This window comes from Aspergillus puulaauensis, chromosome 3 (assembly GCF_016861865.1).
Source record: "Aspergillus puulaauensis MK2 DNA, chromosome 3, nearly complete sequence".
Lineage (NCBI taxonomy): Eukaryota > Fungi > Ascomycota > Eurotiomycetes > Eurotiales > Aspergillaceae > Aspergillus > Aspergillus puulaauensis.
In genome coordinates, this window is record NC_054859.1 from 4089527 (window position 1) to 4104707 (window position 15181).

A 15181-nucleotide genomic window follows, 5' to 3' on the forward strand; every position below is an offset into this window, starting at 1 on the left:
CACTTTTGATTGCACGTTAGCTGGTCGAGTGCGGAGCTTCCTTTGATCTTCAAATTTCAGCCTTTAAGGGGGGAAGATTTTGCTGCTAAATTGAGTTTGGCCTGTGCATCGCATGCAGAAGGTCTGCGAATTACCGCAACTCCTTTTGGATCACAGAGTCATCTGGGCCCAAAAGACGTTGATGACCCCCGTTAGCTGCAGTACGTAGCTGAACTCTCAAAGGTTTGGGGGATCCCGGATACTTCAGCAGCGACCATTCAGCAAAATCCTTCGTTCTGGCCATTATTGCTTGGCTGGGTCCAATCAGTTCAACGGCGCCCCAGTGCCGAGTTGGAGCTCGTAGAGCTGCCGAGAAGAATGCAGATTGTTCGGCTCGCCCGCAAGTCTTTGTAGCGCCATCAGGCCATTATTCATATTGCCCTCGACCGTTTCCAATAGCACCCGTGCCCTGAATAATGGCGGGAGAGAAAGTCCCCAACGCGGAGCCTAGTCGCGGCCGAAACGGAGAACATTCTGAAACGGAGATAGCTAATCGAGACACAGCTCGCGCCTTACGAGTCTAGAGCAGTTTTGGATTCGTTTCTTTTCTTTTTTCTTTCCTTCTTTTCCTTCGGGGTTATATGGGCCCGGAGAGTGTACGAGTGAAACTGTTAAAATTGGTTTCGCAAGGATATTCCCGAGGGTTGGAAAGCCAGATGCGAGAATAACTCGACAACACTGGACTCCAGAGAGTTTCTGGGGAAAGCTTCTGGGAAAGCTTCCGGAGCTTATGAGGTCGTAAATATTTGCCGCCAAATAAGTTGCACGAGTCGGCAGGTCCACGTTTCACCAACGGCACAAGGTTCGAGGGAAAGCCGCGATTGGCGATGAGACACGAGCCCGCGGATGGCAGCTTATCATCGAGACTTTGGCTGCCAATGGCTCCATTTGAATGAAGGCAGGACCTTGGCTGAGGCGGAGGAACCTTGGAAAGAACGCAAGGAAGAAGCGCGACAACAGAACGCTGCGGGGAAAGCTCCTGTCAGGTGACGTCCGCCCAGGTCTCACAGGAGCTCTGCCTGCTTGCTCGCTGCTGCTCGTCCTCCCTGTCATCATCGTCGTCGCCGGTCGCGTCATTTCCTTCTCTTTTCTTGCTCTCGCCGTCGTGGCCTTATATCCAGTATCAACAGTATCAACACCCCTGTATAAAATACTCCTGTGCCTAGCTGTAAATGGGCCTTGATCCTTGAAGACATCCCCGCACCTTGCACTGCTCCCTACTGCCGTCCATATCACCACCGCTATTTCAACTTAGTATCGCCACCCTTGCAATTGACGTGAGTGACAGCGGTCGGAGACATCAGAGACTGGACATCTAAGCCCTCCTCCCCAAAGGTAGTACCATCTTTATCGCCCTGGCCACAGAGTCTAGGTTAATACCTGTACATATATAGAATGTCCCTCCCTCGAGTCTCCTATCTAGAGTCTTGGGAGTCGAATCCGGCATCATTCCGCCGTCAGCAGGATCGGGATCAGAGCCCCGTACGCGCACCCTACAATGACGATGACGAAGAATCGTACAATGATCTTCCGGACACCTCAGTAGCATCGTCATTTCCATCTGTCACCGATCTACCGTCGCTAAGGCAACGTCTAAACTTCAACCCGATTTCTGGTCTGGGCTGGAACCAGGCCACCAGAGATGGCGCAGACCACGATCTCAATTCTCTGTCGAGAGTTTCCTCTCTCGTCTCCAAGCATGGTCACGCCAATCACTCCATAGAGGGCGGAGAAGCAGCGGATTCCGCTGAGTTGGAGCAAGATAACTGGGGCCCGTTGGAAACCACCGGGGCTTTCGAAATCGGTGGTGTAAAAAGAGCTTGTAGGTTGAACTTCCTGCTGCCAACTTGCTATTCTGTGAACTGACAAGTTTCAAAGTCCAGATATTTGTTGCCGTGGTATACTGCTTCTTTTCAGCAGGGACAGTGTTCGGGTTTGCAGCTATCAAACCGGTGTTTATTAGGGAAGGGGTTTACAGTGACTTTTGTTCGGGAGAAGAGGATGCTTGCTACGGGCAGGAACTCCGGTAAGCACCTGAACTTGGATATCGCGATACCCTGCTAACCACGATGTAGTCTTAATCTGATGTTTACGATTGCAGCAGTCGCCACCAACGTGTCCGCTCTCCCAGTCGGTACTATTCTTGACACATACGGGCCCCGAGTGTGCGGGATAATTGGAAGTATTTTCCTCTTCGTGGGAGCGCTTCTCCTCGCACTAGCGAGCCGTCTTCCATTCGATGGATACATCCTTGGCTACCTTTTATTAGCCCTGGGAGGACCATTCATTTTTATTTCATCATTCCATCTGTCGAACACCTTCCCAGCTCGCTCGGGGCTGATACTCTCATCTTTGACGGGTGCTTTCGATGCATCCAGCGCCGTGTTCCTGATTTTCCGGGTCATCAATGAGAAAACAAAGGCCTCGTTCTCGTCCCAAAAGTTCTTCTTGGTTTACCTTATGGTTCCAGTGCTTATATTAATCGCGCAGATGTCGATCATGCCAAAGACGTCGTATAAAACGGCTGGAGAGCTCGTGCAACAAGCGGAAGATCACATTATCGCCGAAGCTGCCGATCGTGTCGATGACGATATTTTGGACCGCGACGAGGGCGAGCGTCAACGAAATGATCGCCGTATGCACCGCCAAAACGTTGTCAGCAAAATCCAGGATCTCCTTGCCGATGACGACAACGCGTCCACCATTACCGATCTCGGTCAGGCATTAAATGACGGTCAGGATATCAACGAGATCAATGCAACACACACCCTCCCTGGCCTGAATGCACCAAACAAGCACACTACCGGTGGTGTCTGGGGCGCAATGCACGGCTGCTCCGCGATTGAGCAGATCCGCTCTCCGTGGTTCGCGCTGATCGCATTTTTCACTGTCCTCCAGATGCTTCGCATCAATTACTTCGTCGCATCCATCCGCCAACAATACGAATATCTCTTCGACTCCGTGGAAGACGCACGTCGCATCAACGAATTCTTTGATTTCCTCCTCCCCCTGGGCGGCCTCGCTTCTGTTCCGTTCATTGGAACAATCCTCGATACCGCCAGCACTCCATTTGTCCTCCTTGTTCTCTCCGCAACGGCAACCGTCATCGGCGCCCTAGGCTGCATCCCAGATAGCCATGAAGCGGCCTACGCAAACGTTATCCTCTTCGTCGTCTACCGCCCCTTCTATTACACCGCCGTGTCTGACTACGCCGCCAAAGTTTTCGGCTTCCAAACTTTCGGCAAAGTCTACGGGCTGATCATCTGCATCGCAGGACTAGGAAACTTCGCACAAGCAGGTCTCGATACGCTCACATTCACCGTCTTCGAGCGAAACCCCATCCCAGTAAACTTCATCTTAACGGCTCTCACGGCCGTCACGGGGGCTGCCCTCGTCCTCTTCGTCTGGCGCAAAGCCGCCGGTATGGCGGCCTCGGGCGAGTTTGGTGCTGGTATCACCGACCCCGAGTTCGCCGTCGTAGTCCAGGATTACGATGGCATTGTGGCAAGAGATTGGGAGCACCAGCCTCTTTTGCTGCCGCGTTCGATTCCGTCGAGGCCGCAGCCACAGTCGCCTTCTTATGGAAGTCTAAGGACTCCTTAGCTTACTTGCCTCCATCGCTACACGTATAACCTAATGATAGCTATGAAAACGACATCGACGACCGATATTATACTACTCGTCTGGCACGATAACGTCTCTACTACCTACTTCTTTGTTATGCTATACCCGCTCCAGTAATCATAAATTGCGATGCGATTGATATATTACTATGGTTCTCGTTCTCGTTTTCATTTTTTTTTTCCATTTCCTAGGTATTCCTGTGTCCTTGTTTCTTCTTCTCTTCTTCTCTGGATATACAAACCTGTGACTAGAAATTTTGCTATGTAAAAGTATATATTCGTAAAAAATCAAAGGATGGGTATATATATATATATATATATGGGGCACCCTGAAGACAAAAGGTAGAGTTTAAATCCAACATACAAATAACCCCCGCCCACAAAATGGATGGGTATTCGAGATTAAGGAGTGATCAAAAAAAGATGCGATGCGATGCGAATCGAAGCGAATCGAAGAGAAAGTGCTCTCATGATAGTCATGTCTCGTATCATCCCTCCTCGCCATGGTATGTAGGTATAGACGAATTGGAGGGAGCTCCCTGTTGGTTTTATTTGCGCGCGTTGTTCTCCCGCGTTGAACGCCGGGCGTCGAATCAATATGGCGGATTCGATAACGATCTGCACCGACTGGGGTTGTGGAGATAGTCGTTATTCTGCGAGCTCGAGCGACAGGATAGACCATAGAATGGATCCCGTATCGCAGGGCTGAGCAGTAGATGGCGATTATTTGGTCAACGTTTTGGGAGATGTGGTCCTGGTCAAGTTGTAATGAACATCAACATAGCGTAATCCAGGAGAGTGTTTTTCAGGTATAGTCGTGGGATATTAGAATAGTTGTTGAAATATGCAAATCAATTATCACAGGTATTCACGCGATTTTTCAACATCAGCCCACAAATCAGCGCCTGGCTTTTCACATGAGGATGGCTGCCAGATTACTAAGGTTAGGTATCGTTTTAGATCGTCGTACGAAGTAATCCGGTTGTGATCCACGACCCGACGCAGCATGTCGACGTACCACGAACGACGTGGAGTATGAGTCGCCGCGATACCACCCAGTGTGAGGATCCAGAGGAGCCCAACCTGGGCTTGTGGGGCGCTCCATAAGGAAAGATTGTTCGGGATTCGAAGGACATTGTGGATGAGCTCAGCGATTTTGGTGAGTGGTGTGCTTTGTGCCGGCAGGGGAAGAATAATGCCGATTCCAAAGACTAAGGTTGCGAGGCGGAATGTTTCGTAAACGATATCTTGGGGTTGAGGGTTGTAGTATGGGTTGTTTGGATCGGGTTGGATGGCTGCGTGAGGGAGGCTGAGAAGGGTGAAGTGGACGATGTTCCGTTGATCGGCAAGGAGACAAAGATCGTAGCTCACTTGAGGGTCCATACAGTGGTCGACGAGGGCGATGTATGTGTTCATAGCACAAAGGAGTTCTGCAAAGAGGCGCGGGAGACCTAGGTGTTGAAAATGCGCATAATACTGATCAACACTGGCAGTGGTGTATCCCAGCATCTCCTGCATAGTCAGGTTTTTGCGATTCGCTTCGAGGGGGACAAAGGGAAAAACTGGGTGTGAAAGGAACGTGCTAGAGGTTACAAGATCGGAACTTTTGCAATGTTAGTATTAACACATATATGGGAGTTGCTATGAAACTCACAAGGATATCACCGAGGCCAAACCAGGCAACTCGATTTTTTCGATCCCACCTCTCAAATTGACCATCTGAACCAGACCTCTGATATGAACGAGGTTCGGTTTAAGACTACCGTACACGTCGAGCCATTGCAATCGTTGCATCGGCGGAGTGAATGGAGTGCTCTGAAAATGGGTTATATCGTCATCTGCTTTGTTGTGTGCCATGCAGACAACGCTGAATATCATGGCATCACAGACCGCACGACTCGGATTGTCCATCTCGCGACTAACCATCTTAATTGTCTCCATTTCGACGGTTTCAAGAAGGCGCTGCTGCCGGTGATGAAACAGTTGTCGAGGGATCCAACCGTTCAACGCTTGAACGCGCATGTGTGAGAGGGACCCGTATAGGAATGCGGTAAAGAGAGTCGGATCAGACAAGGACATCGGGAACCACGATTGCATATTAGTTCCTGAAGGGCCAGGGGTAAGGCCAGGCCACAGGCATGATAAACCTGCAAGAGTCAGCAGCTGCGTTTTTTGTTTTGATAATAAATGTAAATGTGGATATAGACGTACAATATTCCTCCGATATCTGGACAAATTCTGGCTCAAACTGCGCTGCATAGGCTCGGAATGGATCAAGACGGCCGGCACCAACGGTTTCAATGTACTCTCCATTATGGGGAGGGCTGGGAGTGTCTGATCCATCCGATGTATACACAACACCGTCTTGGTCGTCGCTTCGCGGGTGACGTAAATCAGGGTTCGATGGAGGGAAGATAGTGCGGGGAGGAATGATAGCAAGCGTCAGCTCCGCCTGTGTATGCGGCGGTGCGGTAGTAACGGGGATTGCAGTATGTGAGGAGCTGGAGATGCACGACTCGGGCGAGGCGCGCGAGGAGGCGGAAGAGACAGGTGATAAGGTCGAGGAGGCACAAGTAGAGGGGAGGTAGGGGTCGTCAGAGTCCAGCTCGAAAGCCTGCGAGGGATCTGTGTGTTCGGCGGAAGGGACAAGCGGGGGGTCGACGACAACAGCAGGACCGGCAGCACGATCCTTGGTTTGCGTCGAGATCCATTTCCCAACGTGGGCACGTACCATCCGCTTGATGTCCAGTCGCTCGGTCTCGGAGGCGGGGCGCGCGTTGACGAAGTGAATGGCGTCCTTTTTGCGCCCTTGGGCGCCTTTTTTGGGGGGCATGTCCGGCTCACTGCTCATGCTTCGTCACGCCGTCAAAACGAGACAATCGAACTCGGGGCTGGAAGGGCGGATGCCAAGAGCAGCATCCTGCGATTAACTCGGGCAGGAGGAGTGGACGTAGGATGAGGATCGAGCGGATCGAGACGGTGAGGACAGAAGGTGAGAGGCGCAGGCGAAGTCAGTCGAACAAAGAGAGAGGGAGAGGGGTAGGCGTAGGCGAGGCGGAGGTCAAGGTTAATATCCTGGAGATCAGTCGCTATCCGGGGTGGTACAGGGGGGAGGCATCATCAGGAGCAGGCGAGGAAGACAAGGAAAGGGAGGAGAGAAGAGAACAAAGGTTCGATGGAGAATCGGTCCCAAGGCGAATACGAGCGAGAGGTCCCAACTTTCAAGGTTCGTTAGGGTCGGAAAGCGCTGCAGAAACCAGAGAGCTGGAACAAAGAAGAACTTGGAGACTGCAGAGCTTGAGCGACTGACAGCGGAAGCGACTGGACGACTGGAGACTGCAGGCAGCGCGTCCAACGCTGTACGTACGAAGAATACCGGTAATTTCAGTCCCTGCGCTGATCGCTACGGTGGGGAGACGTCAGCCGTACGACGGTTACGATCCTTCAGGAACACCTCCAATGGACGCTCCAGCACGGAGGGCTGCTCCGACACATGACTAGCAGTGCGAATTATAGCATAACATCTGTAAATTTCAATGTCCGCACATCGCAGCCTTGCTTACTGCACTAGGCTGAGAAGTAGTTGATATCTTATAAGTGCGAAGTTACCGGATAAATTACTCCCAGCCCGGTGGCACCATCCGCTATCCACTCGCCCCCACACGGCTCAACACGCCAACCAAACCGGCCAGCGCCCGCCGGACCCGCACTCAACCAGCCCCGTCCTCTGATAGTCCTCCTATACGAGCAGCCTGTCAGGCCTTTGTACGGCCTTGTATTCTCCTCCCAAGTGCTCGGTCCAGATCTGGCACTCACTTGGGCTCTTATTGGTGTCGGGCATAAACAAACTTCACGCTCTGACAATAGTGCGAGACACACGAACTGTCTGTTTGAACTCTCTTATTGGAATCTTGCTCTCGCTGCTGGAACTAACTAACGCACATAAACTCGGTCTCGACTTTCAAACAAGGGGGATGCCCTCCTCAGGCTAAATTCTGCACCAATCCATTCGATCAATCAAGCTCGATCAGCGGATACTTGCCTCCTTCACCGGTAATCGGGTCGTGGAACTGTTCCAGCGCGCCCTCTACCGCCGCCATGTATCCAAGAACCTTCTCTTCCTCCCATCTCCTGCCAACGACTTGCACTGCTGTCGGGAGCCCCGCCATCTTGCTCGCATCATAGTGCTTCCACGCACCCCGTGAGAGGGCGTGGTTGGCACCCAGCTGTTTCAACACCGTCTTGTATGGAGCCGCAAGAGCGTCCTTCTTGGGATCGACATGCGACACCGGCAGCACGCCAGCACTATAGTCAAGCAGATTCCAGAGGAAAGTGTACCCGCAGGATGAGACGGCGTCTTTCATCGCCCGATGTGGGAGCGCCGGCGTTGCATTCACTGGACACAGAATGAAGTCGTACTGCTGTGACTCCTCGTCCCACCATGCGTGCCAGGTTGAGCGGAAAGCCTCACGCCGGGCGACAAGCTTCCATTGGTGGGCTGCACTCTTGGGGCCCAAGGTTCGGATCAATGCCGCCCATTTTTCGTCACGTCGGATATACCGCACATACAGATAGTAGAGGTATCGCAAAGGACGAGGCAGGTTGGCGATCAATGAGAGCTGGGCGGCGCCAGGATCGGAGGGCTCAAAACTGTAAAAGTGCGAGTTGAAGGTCTCACAGCCGTCCGCATTCAGCAGTTGGGAAGCAAGGTGGAGGCCAGTAAAAGGATCTGCGGTTGATGGAGGGGTGATCTCCACGACTTCGTGACCTGCAGCGGAGAGTGCTGCAGCGGTGGTCGCGACGGCGCGCTGGATAGCCGGTGTTGCGGGTATAACGCCTATGACAGATCAGAAGTTTGTTTCGTATTTTTGCTTTTGGTTGCCTTGGGGTCCGTGTTACCATCATATGCCATCAGCCCAACCCTCAACCTTTTACTCTTTGCGTCACTCTCCTCTTCACCTCGCCAGGCGATAGGATGGACCGTGTAATCATATTTCCACGGCTTCATATTAATGATAGATCGCGAAAAGTACGTTAGATCATTTAGTGTGCGGGCCATAGGGCTAAAAACACTTGCTACTCCTTCCTGGCCCGCCATACTGGTATTGACGCCATTCTTCGGCCATCGACCAGTGCTGCAACGGAGGGAGTAAATTCCACTCCAAGCAGCAGGAACACGTACAGAGCCTGCGACATCCGAACCAATGCCAATCCGACCACCGAGGGCGAGCAAGGCACCTTCTCCGCCTGTTGAACCCCCAGGGGAGTACTGTGGGACGTGAGGGTTAAGGCAAGTTCCCCAGACAGGGTTGGCTGACTCGAAGGACAGAAGCGTGACAGGAAGGGCGGTCTTCGCATAAGGTACCGCACCTGCAAGTGGTTAGTACCCCTCGGGCATGTTGAACAAAAAAGTGAAATAAAAAAAAGGCAATTTCAACCAACCTGCATCCTTCAAAAGTTTCACAAGCGGCCCGTCATCCGCATATGGTTTCCCTGCCAAACGGGAGTAGCCTAGCGTGGTGTCAAAACCTTTAACCTGGATCGAGTCCTTCAATGAGATTGGTACGCCGGCTAATGGGCCCTTGAGGTTTGCCTCGTTCTGGGCCCAGGCCTCGGCCTCTGGGAGCAAAAGTTCTGTGACACAGTTTGTCTTCTCTTGTGCTTTCACGGCAATCTTGCCATACGTCTTAAGGACATCGGTTGCGGAGAGAGAGCCGCCCTGGACCTCCTGGACCAGCTCTTCGATTGGCTTATTTACGAGAGTTCTGTCTGTTTGTGTAAATGCGGCATGGTAGTGAGGGGACAAAGAAGCGAATCGCGCAGCTCGTTCTTGCTGCTTGACGCTCCTATCCGAACGGAAGAGTCAGACTTCGATCAAGGCAACATTTCAGTTGGACTTACCGAGCGCGGCGGTAGGAAAAATAATCAAATGGCGGAATCATCTTCACTGCGTTTCAACTTAATGGGGAGGACAGCTTAGAAACCAGAAAGGCCGGTTGGAGAGCGAAAGTCAAAGCGATAGAGGGATGCCAGGGCCACCGCCGCCTTTATAATGCGGAGATGCGGAGAGGGCGATAAGAACCGCAGATAAGCGGCTTCGGCTGCAGCAGTCGGGCGGAATCCGGGGTTCTCAACTTCAAGTGAGTTATCTGTGAACGCCTTTGAATTGAGCAGATATTATCGAAACTCTCACTAGAATTACCCCTGACGGCTCCGGGGAATCGCCTCTTAAACATTAAGTATTCGACTCTCTAGCCGACCCGGACAACCGTGCGATCGCCCAATGTGGCAGGTCCTCGCGGCCCCGCTGCGATAAGCAATCCCCGAGTTGGAGTCACCCCAACTTAGACCCTCTTCAGCATCTATCTCGACCCAAGATGATGGCGGGAAATTTTTGCCATTGTTCAAGTTCCTTATCTGACTGCAAAACACTAATGAGCTATCAAATACCATCAAGTTGGGTATCTGGTTGAATGCAACTCCGTACGCCATGAAATCACGCGAGACCAGCTCGATGCCGCAACATTAGATTCCCCCGCGAGCCACGTCAACCCTGTACAGCGTTTTTTGTAACTTTTTGTCATCAGTCGCAGGTTTTTAACACCTGGAGACGCGTCAAGACCACCGCTAACCAGTTCGTTCCTCGATTCTCAGGACGGCTTATCCTGCAACCAGTTGTGTGCCCAAAACCACCAAATAACGACGACAACAGCTGCAATAAAAACCGCAATGGCAACGCAAATTAGACACCCGCATAGCGCACTCTTCCGCCGTTTCCGGCGCTGGCTGTCCAGCCAGTTATCTCTGTACATCACTAGTCAGCATTCACCCTTCAGTCTTCACGGGCTCACTGGCTTGGGGAACATACGACCAAATTGTGGTTTGCTTCTCCTCGGTTGGAGTCCTCACCTCCTCGTCCAAGTGTACAGCGCGTGAGAATCGGCGCCAGAACCAAGGGTCGCGAACAAGAGCCATCGTAGGATGCTTGGGATGGTGAGAGTCGGTCATCTGTTTCGGTATTGGGGAAGAAACGCGTTTAAACCGTCGAGAAGTGTGTCAGGTTGAAGTCCTTCGAATGAATTCTGGAATATACGCGTCGTTTCGAGGTCAAGTGTAGTGTGAAGAGGTAAGTCGCGTTCTGTGGTAATCCGCATAGACCAAGACAAGCAAAAATATGTACGGTGAAGATAGTGATAGCACTCAAAGATTCACTTTAAATGTAGGCTGGGGGGTTAGTGAATTGCGCAGTATATCCATCCCATGTCGTGTCGATACCCAGTTTCCGAAAGTTGCGGCCAAAACATCGGAACCAGCCCAAGATTGGGCGGGCACTGGCTTTGTTATGCAGTATGACCGCGCAGGTCCGGCCAGTGTGAGGGAATATGCAATGGCAATCTCCCTGCATTCCAGCGATAGCAGGCATGTCTAATAGCGCACTATTCGGGCCTGGAGCTTCAGTTTCAGATTCCAGGCAGACCCACTTCTGCAATGCATATGCATGTTCCAGAGTAAGTCTCGCGGGTGAAATTGCTAGGCACAGGCACCGCGGTTACAAAACTCATGGTTTAAATTCGCTGAATACTTTTATACAGATTTATTAAACTACTAGCAATGTCAATCCTCAGTACCGGTTTCCTGCCCATAGCTAAAAAAATAACATAAGCATGCCATTACCAAAATGGGATCTTGTTTGGCTATTGACATTCTTGGTGATCTCAGAACCAGGATAATGTTCATTAACTCATAAGCCGTAGACCTAATTAGTCCATCCTCCAGCATAACATAAACATCAATATAAACATAAACATAAACATAAACATAAACATAAACATCATAAACATGGTCGTGTTAACGTCAGCAAGCATGCCCCAACATTCATATACATCGGCCTGGACCACCCATGCTCTGAACAACAGAGCCCAGTCCCTTCCATTCCATCACCAAAAACCTTAAACATATAGCTCCATGGATATCTCCAGATAGAGTAAGTAGGTAGGTGTTAAAAATAAGGCCCAGAATCACGAAGCAAGATAAACCCTCCTCGGCTTCCTCGGCCCACCACGACTCCTACTCCTCCCTGCATCCGCATATTCATAGCCAGGGCTCACCCGCCGTCTCCTCCGTCTATGATGCGTCGTCGCCTCATTCGTCGGATACCCCGATGAACTGGTATAAATCGGCGCGCCCGTCTTCTCGGCCTCGTTGATGGCCGTGGTCGTCATGCATGTGCGCCAAAGCCAGATTAGCAGCAGTGTTCCGGCTATTGACCCGATTACGATTCCGGCGATGGCTCCGCCGGAGATTGTGCTTGGGCAGTTGCAGCCTGAGTCGCCGGGGCCGGAGGATTGTCGCGGGAGGAGGTGCGGGGTTGAGTCTGTGTCTGGTGTTGATGAGGGCGTTGAGGAGAGGGAGGACAGTGAGGAGAAGGTGATTGGGGCCTGGTTGTGAGATAGGTGTTTAGTATGAATTTCCTTTCGTAGATGAAGAGAGTGAAGGGTGAGAACCGTGGTTCGTTGCCAGGGCCAGACTCAGGGTCAGGTTCAACGGGCCGCGTAGAGGGCAGAACCATAGATATATACTAAGGTTATAGTATAGACATACCATATTGACTCGAAACCAGCGTTGACTGACTGGTTATCCCAATCAACCAGCAAAATGGAAAAAAAAAAAAAAGTAAAAAATCGAGGCTCATGAATACCCCGAAACTAAAGTATCACCTGCAGAGTGAAAAAGTCCGAGAAAGAAAAAGGGTCTTCCCGAATAATCGCGGGGCTGGAGGCCCTCAGCCAGGATATATTCTGCGCCTTTGTTCCCGCTGTCTCATACTGACGTCAATGCTGGCAGCCTCCAGTGTAGATCATGGCGCAATGGAGACATGGAGTCGGGGCCTCGGAAGATTGATTCGTAAGGTCTTGTTCGCGATTTCAAGGTTCTGCGACTTTAGTGTCGGTTCTTTTGCGACGAGAGGAGATGTGGGCTTGGCTTGGTTGTGGAGGATGTCTGAATGGTGGTGAATGAGGGATTGAGTTTGTATCCCTTGCTGCAGTTGGCACCAACTCAGCTGCTTTTCAGTCGAGTCCCTGGGTCAGTTGACAGGAGCAGCTTAATACAAGGTTCCTCTAGAGATGATTTTTGCATATTTCTTGCTGTCTAGACTCTAGAGTCTCAAAGATAGTGGAGATCGGAGAATTCTTGAGGCTGGACCGAGTACCTATGCACATACAGATCAAAATGAATTAAACCAACAACGCTAGACACAAACAGCACGACTAACAAATAAAAAAAGAGAAAACATAAGAAAAGGGCGAACCATGCGAGTAGAATAACGCCCTCTACCCTTTATTTCGTCACGTCGTAACTCGTAAATAAGCTGGCTGGGGTCGTGGTGAGAACCCCGCTCGGTAAATTGTGTCCATCGGCACATGCAAGCAATGCAATGCGTCAATCAAGTCAAATCAACACCAGGTCCAAATCAACACCTGCACATAAAACACTGGGAAAAATAAATAGTAAACAATCAAGTCGTAAATCGTGTCATATCATAATGGGCCTAGGCATACCATCCAACCAAACACCAATGCACAAGCTGTGCGCAAATCACACCTAGACTGTCAGTAAATATATAAGTGAACCTTTTCTTACCACCCAAACCAATCAGTACAATTCATCGATACAGGCCATATTCATCGGTCATAAATGGTCGACCGTCTGCCGTAATCAGCTTCAATCATCCCAGGAGGAACCCCCCGTCCACCATTAACAGGTCCAGACCCGAGTCCAGGCGGAGGTCCAGGTCCAGGCGCATGCATACTTGCCCACCGCGGCGGCTGAAAGTCCCCAACAGAAGCGAATCGTGGCCGCCCATATGTCGTGCTCCCGCTCGGGTTCGGGGTCAGACTGCCGCCGCGATAACTACTCCGTCTTGGATCGTCCATGACATTTGCGTCGAGCTCGGATTGCGGGTGCACCATGTACCCAGGGCTACCTACATTGACGAATCGCGGATGACCGGGGTGTACAGGATGAGCGTGTCCATAGACTGGGCTTGTTGGGACGGTGGAGGACCCTCCGTATACGGGATCGCGATATCCCGAATGGCCAGGACCAGGATCAGGCACTGGCGTTCGCGACTGGCGCACTTCGTCGATGTATCCACGGGGCTGTCGCGGCCCGCGCCCACTATCGGAGTCGTACATCCTGTTGGAGCCGGAGTTGTATGCGTCGCGGTAGGCATAACGTCTCTGGGGCTCGGGTGAGGCCTCCCGCGGTCTGCGCGAGTATGCTTCGTGCGAGTGCCGACGGGTGTTTGGCGCGTATGGCGGGGAGAGGTTCCGGTGGTAATCGTGTCGTGGGGAAGGCGAAGCTGGTTCTCCTGTTGCGGTGCCGGAATCTTCTGATGATGCATCTGAAGAACTATGCCCATGGATTTGATCAGGGCTAACGGGGCGAGAGTAGGTCTTGCGTTCGCGGCCCCGGCTTTTTGACGATGCATGCTTTGGCCATGCTGGAGGCGATGGAGCGCGAGGCGAACCGTAGCCGTTCGGTGCGAATTCGGCCGAGCGACGAGGCTGGCTGGCCTGTGGCTTGTGCAGATTGCTCGGAGGGACTTCAGCACTCTGGCGTCTCTGATGGCGACGGGACGTTTGTGGGTCGGCGGGGACTGAGTAACGGTAACTAGACGAGGACGATCTCGGGTGGTGGCTCTGAACGAACTCCTCTTCCTTACTTGACGTTGGGCTCTCCTTTGGACTGCTGAATTGGTTCTGGTATGTACCGAATGTTGAAGGAGGCGAGTAAATACGCTTCTTTTTCCAGTAGTCGAACTCGAACTTCTGGCTGACAGTCTCGTGCCACTGGATCATCTCTGGGTCTGGTTCTGCGGGGAATGCCTCGCGGGGAATCGACTTAGGAAACACGGTTCCATTAGGGCTGAAGATGTCCCACCGTTCAACGGCATTCTGGAGATAGGAAACATGCTCGTCGGGGTCTAACAAGATCTGGATCGTCTGCCATCGCACGAAACCGTGAGGCTGCAGGGCGGGGATCGAGGGAGGCTTGTACGGATCGGCGGTGGGCTGTATGCTGTGGAAGCAACCGAGGCGCTGGTAAATGAAGGAGAGGGCGGAGGGCTTGGTATCAAGGAACAGGACATCGTAGTTGCCGCCAACTTTTCGGTAGAACGCAGCCAGGCGCTCTGGGGTGAGATCGGGGATCGCATAGTTGTCAAACGAGGTCTACCCAGAGCAATTGGGTAAGCGCCGTGCTCAATGGCTTTCTAACATCTCCGGCCGGTTCGTTCCAACTTACTATCACCTGGGCAATTCCCAAACACAACTGTTCAAGCAGAGGAGAAGGACTCTTGTCGGGATTGATTAACGCGCCCCAAAACTCCGCCTCATGATCGTAGGCGAAGGAGGCCATGGTCGGACAATATTCAAGATACAGCGCAGGCATCTGACAGCAGCGAGGACTGTCGTTGCATTGGGTTTTGTAGAAGGCCAGGCCAGGAGAGAAACGAG

General features: G+C 51.9%; 6 protein-coding genes across 6 annotated transcripts; 1 reads left to right on the forward strand and 5 right to left on the reverse strand.

Annotated features, from left to right (window-relative positions):
- Window positions 1-1434: 1434 nt before the first annotated feature.
- APUU_31602S (putative MFS transporter Fmp42) lies at window positions 1435-3642 on the forward strand (the record flags this gene model as incomplete). Its single annotated transcript, XM_041702825.1, has 3 exons — window positions 1435-1861; window positions 1918-2065; window positions 2115-3642. The coding sequence occupies 3 exons, from the start codon at window positions 1435-1437 to the stop codon at window positions 3640-3642; spliced, it is 2103 nt and encodes a 700-aa protein (XP_041555571.1).
- An 878-nt stretch (window positions 3643-4520) lies between these two features.
- Window positions 4521-6513, reverse strand: APUU_31603A (uncharacterized protein; the record flags this gene model as incomplete). Its single annotated transcript, XM_041702826.1, has 3 exons — window positions 4521-5265; window positions 5317-5809; window positions 5874-6513. The coding sequence occupies 3 exons, from the start codon at window positions 6511-6513 to the stop codon at window positions 4521-4523; spliced, it is 1878 nt and encodes a 625-aa protein (XP_041555572.1).
- A 1162-nt stretch (window positions 6514-7675) lies between these two features.
- Window positions 7676-9604, reverse strand: APUU_31604A (putative acetamidase; the record flags this gene model as incomplete). Its single annotated transcript, XM_041702827.1, has 4 exons — window positions 7676-8499; window positions 8562-9032; window positions 9105-9508; window positions 9564-9604. The coding sequence occupies 4 exons, from the start codon at window positions 9602-9604 to the stop codon at window positions 7676-7678; spliced, it is 1740 nt and encodes a 579-aa protein (XP_041555573.1).
- A 708-nt stretch (window positions 9605-10312) lies between these two features.
- On the reverse strand, window positions 10313-10670 carry APUU_31605A (uncharacterized protein; the record flags this gene model as incomplete). Its single annotated transcript, XM_041702828.1, has 2 exons — window positions 10313-10466; window positions 10531-10670. The coding sequence occupies 2 exons, from the start codon at window positions 10668-10670 to the stop codon at window positions 10313-10315; spliced, it is 294 nt and encodes a 97-aa protein (XP_041555574.1).
- A 1134-nt stretch (window positions 10671-11804) lies between these two features.
- On the reverse strand, window positions 11805-12354 carry APUU_31606A (uncharacterized protein; the record flags this gene model as incomplete). The annotated part of the gene is made up of 2 exons (XM_041702829.1): window positions 11805-12100; window positions 12264-12354. 2 exons carry the CDS (start codon window positions 12352-12354, stop codon window positions 11805-11807), a joined length of 387 nt encoding a protein of 128 aa, XP_041555575.1.
- A 991-nt stretch (window positions 12355-13345) lies between these two features.
- Window positions 13346-15083, reverse strand: APUU_31607A (uncharacterized protein; the record flags this gene model as incomplete). The annotated part of the gene is made up of 2 exons (XM_041702831.1): window positions 13346-14896; window positions 14970-15083. 2 exons carry the CDS (start codon window positions 15081-15083, stop codon window positions 13346-13348), a joined length of 1665 nt encoding a protein of 554 aa, XP_041555576.1.
- Window positions 15084-15181: the final 98 nt, after the last annotated feature.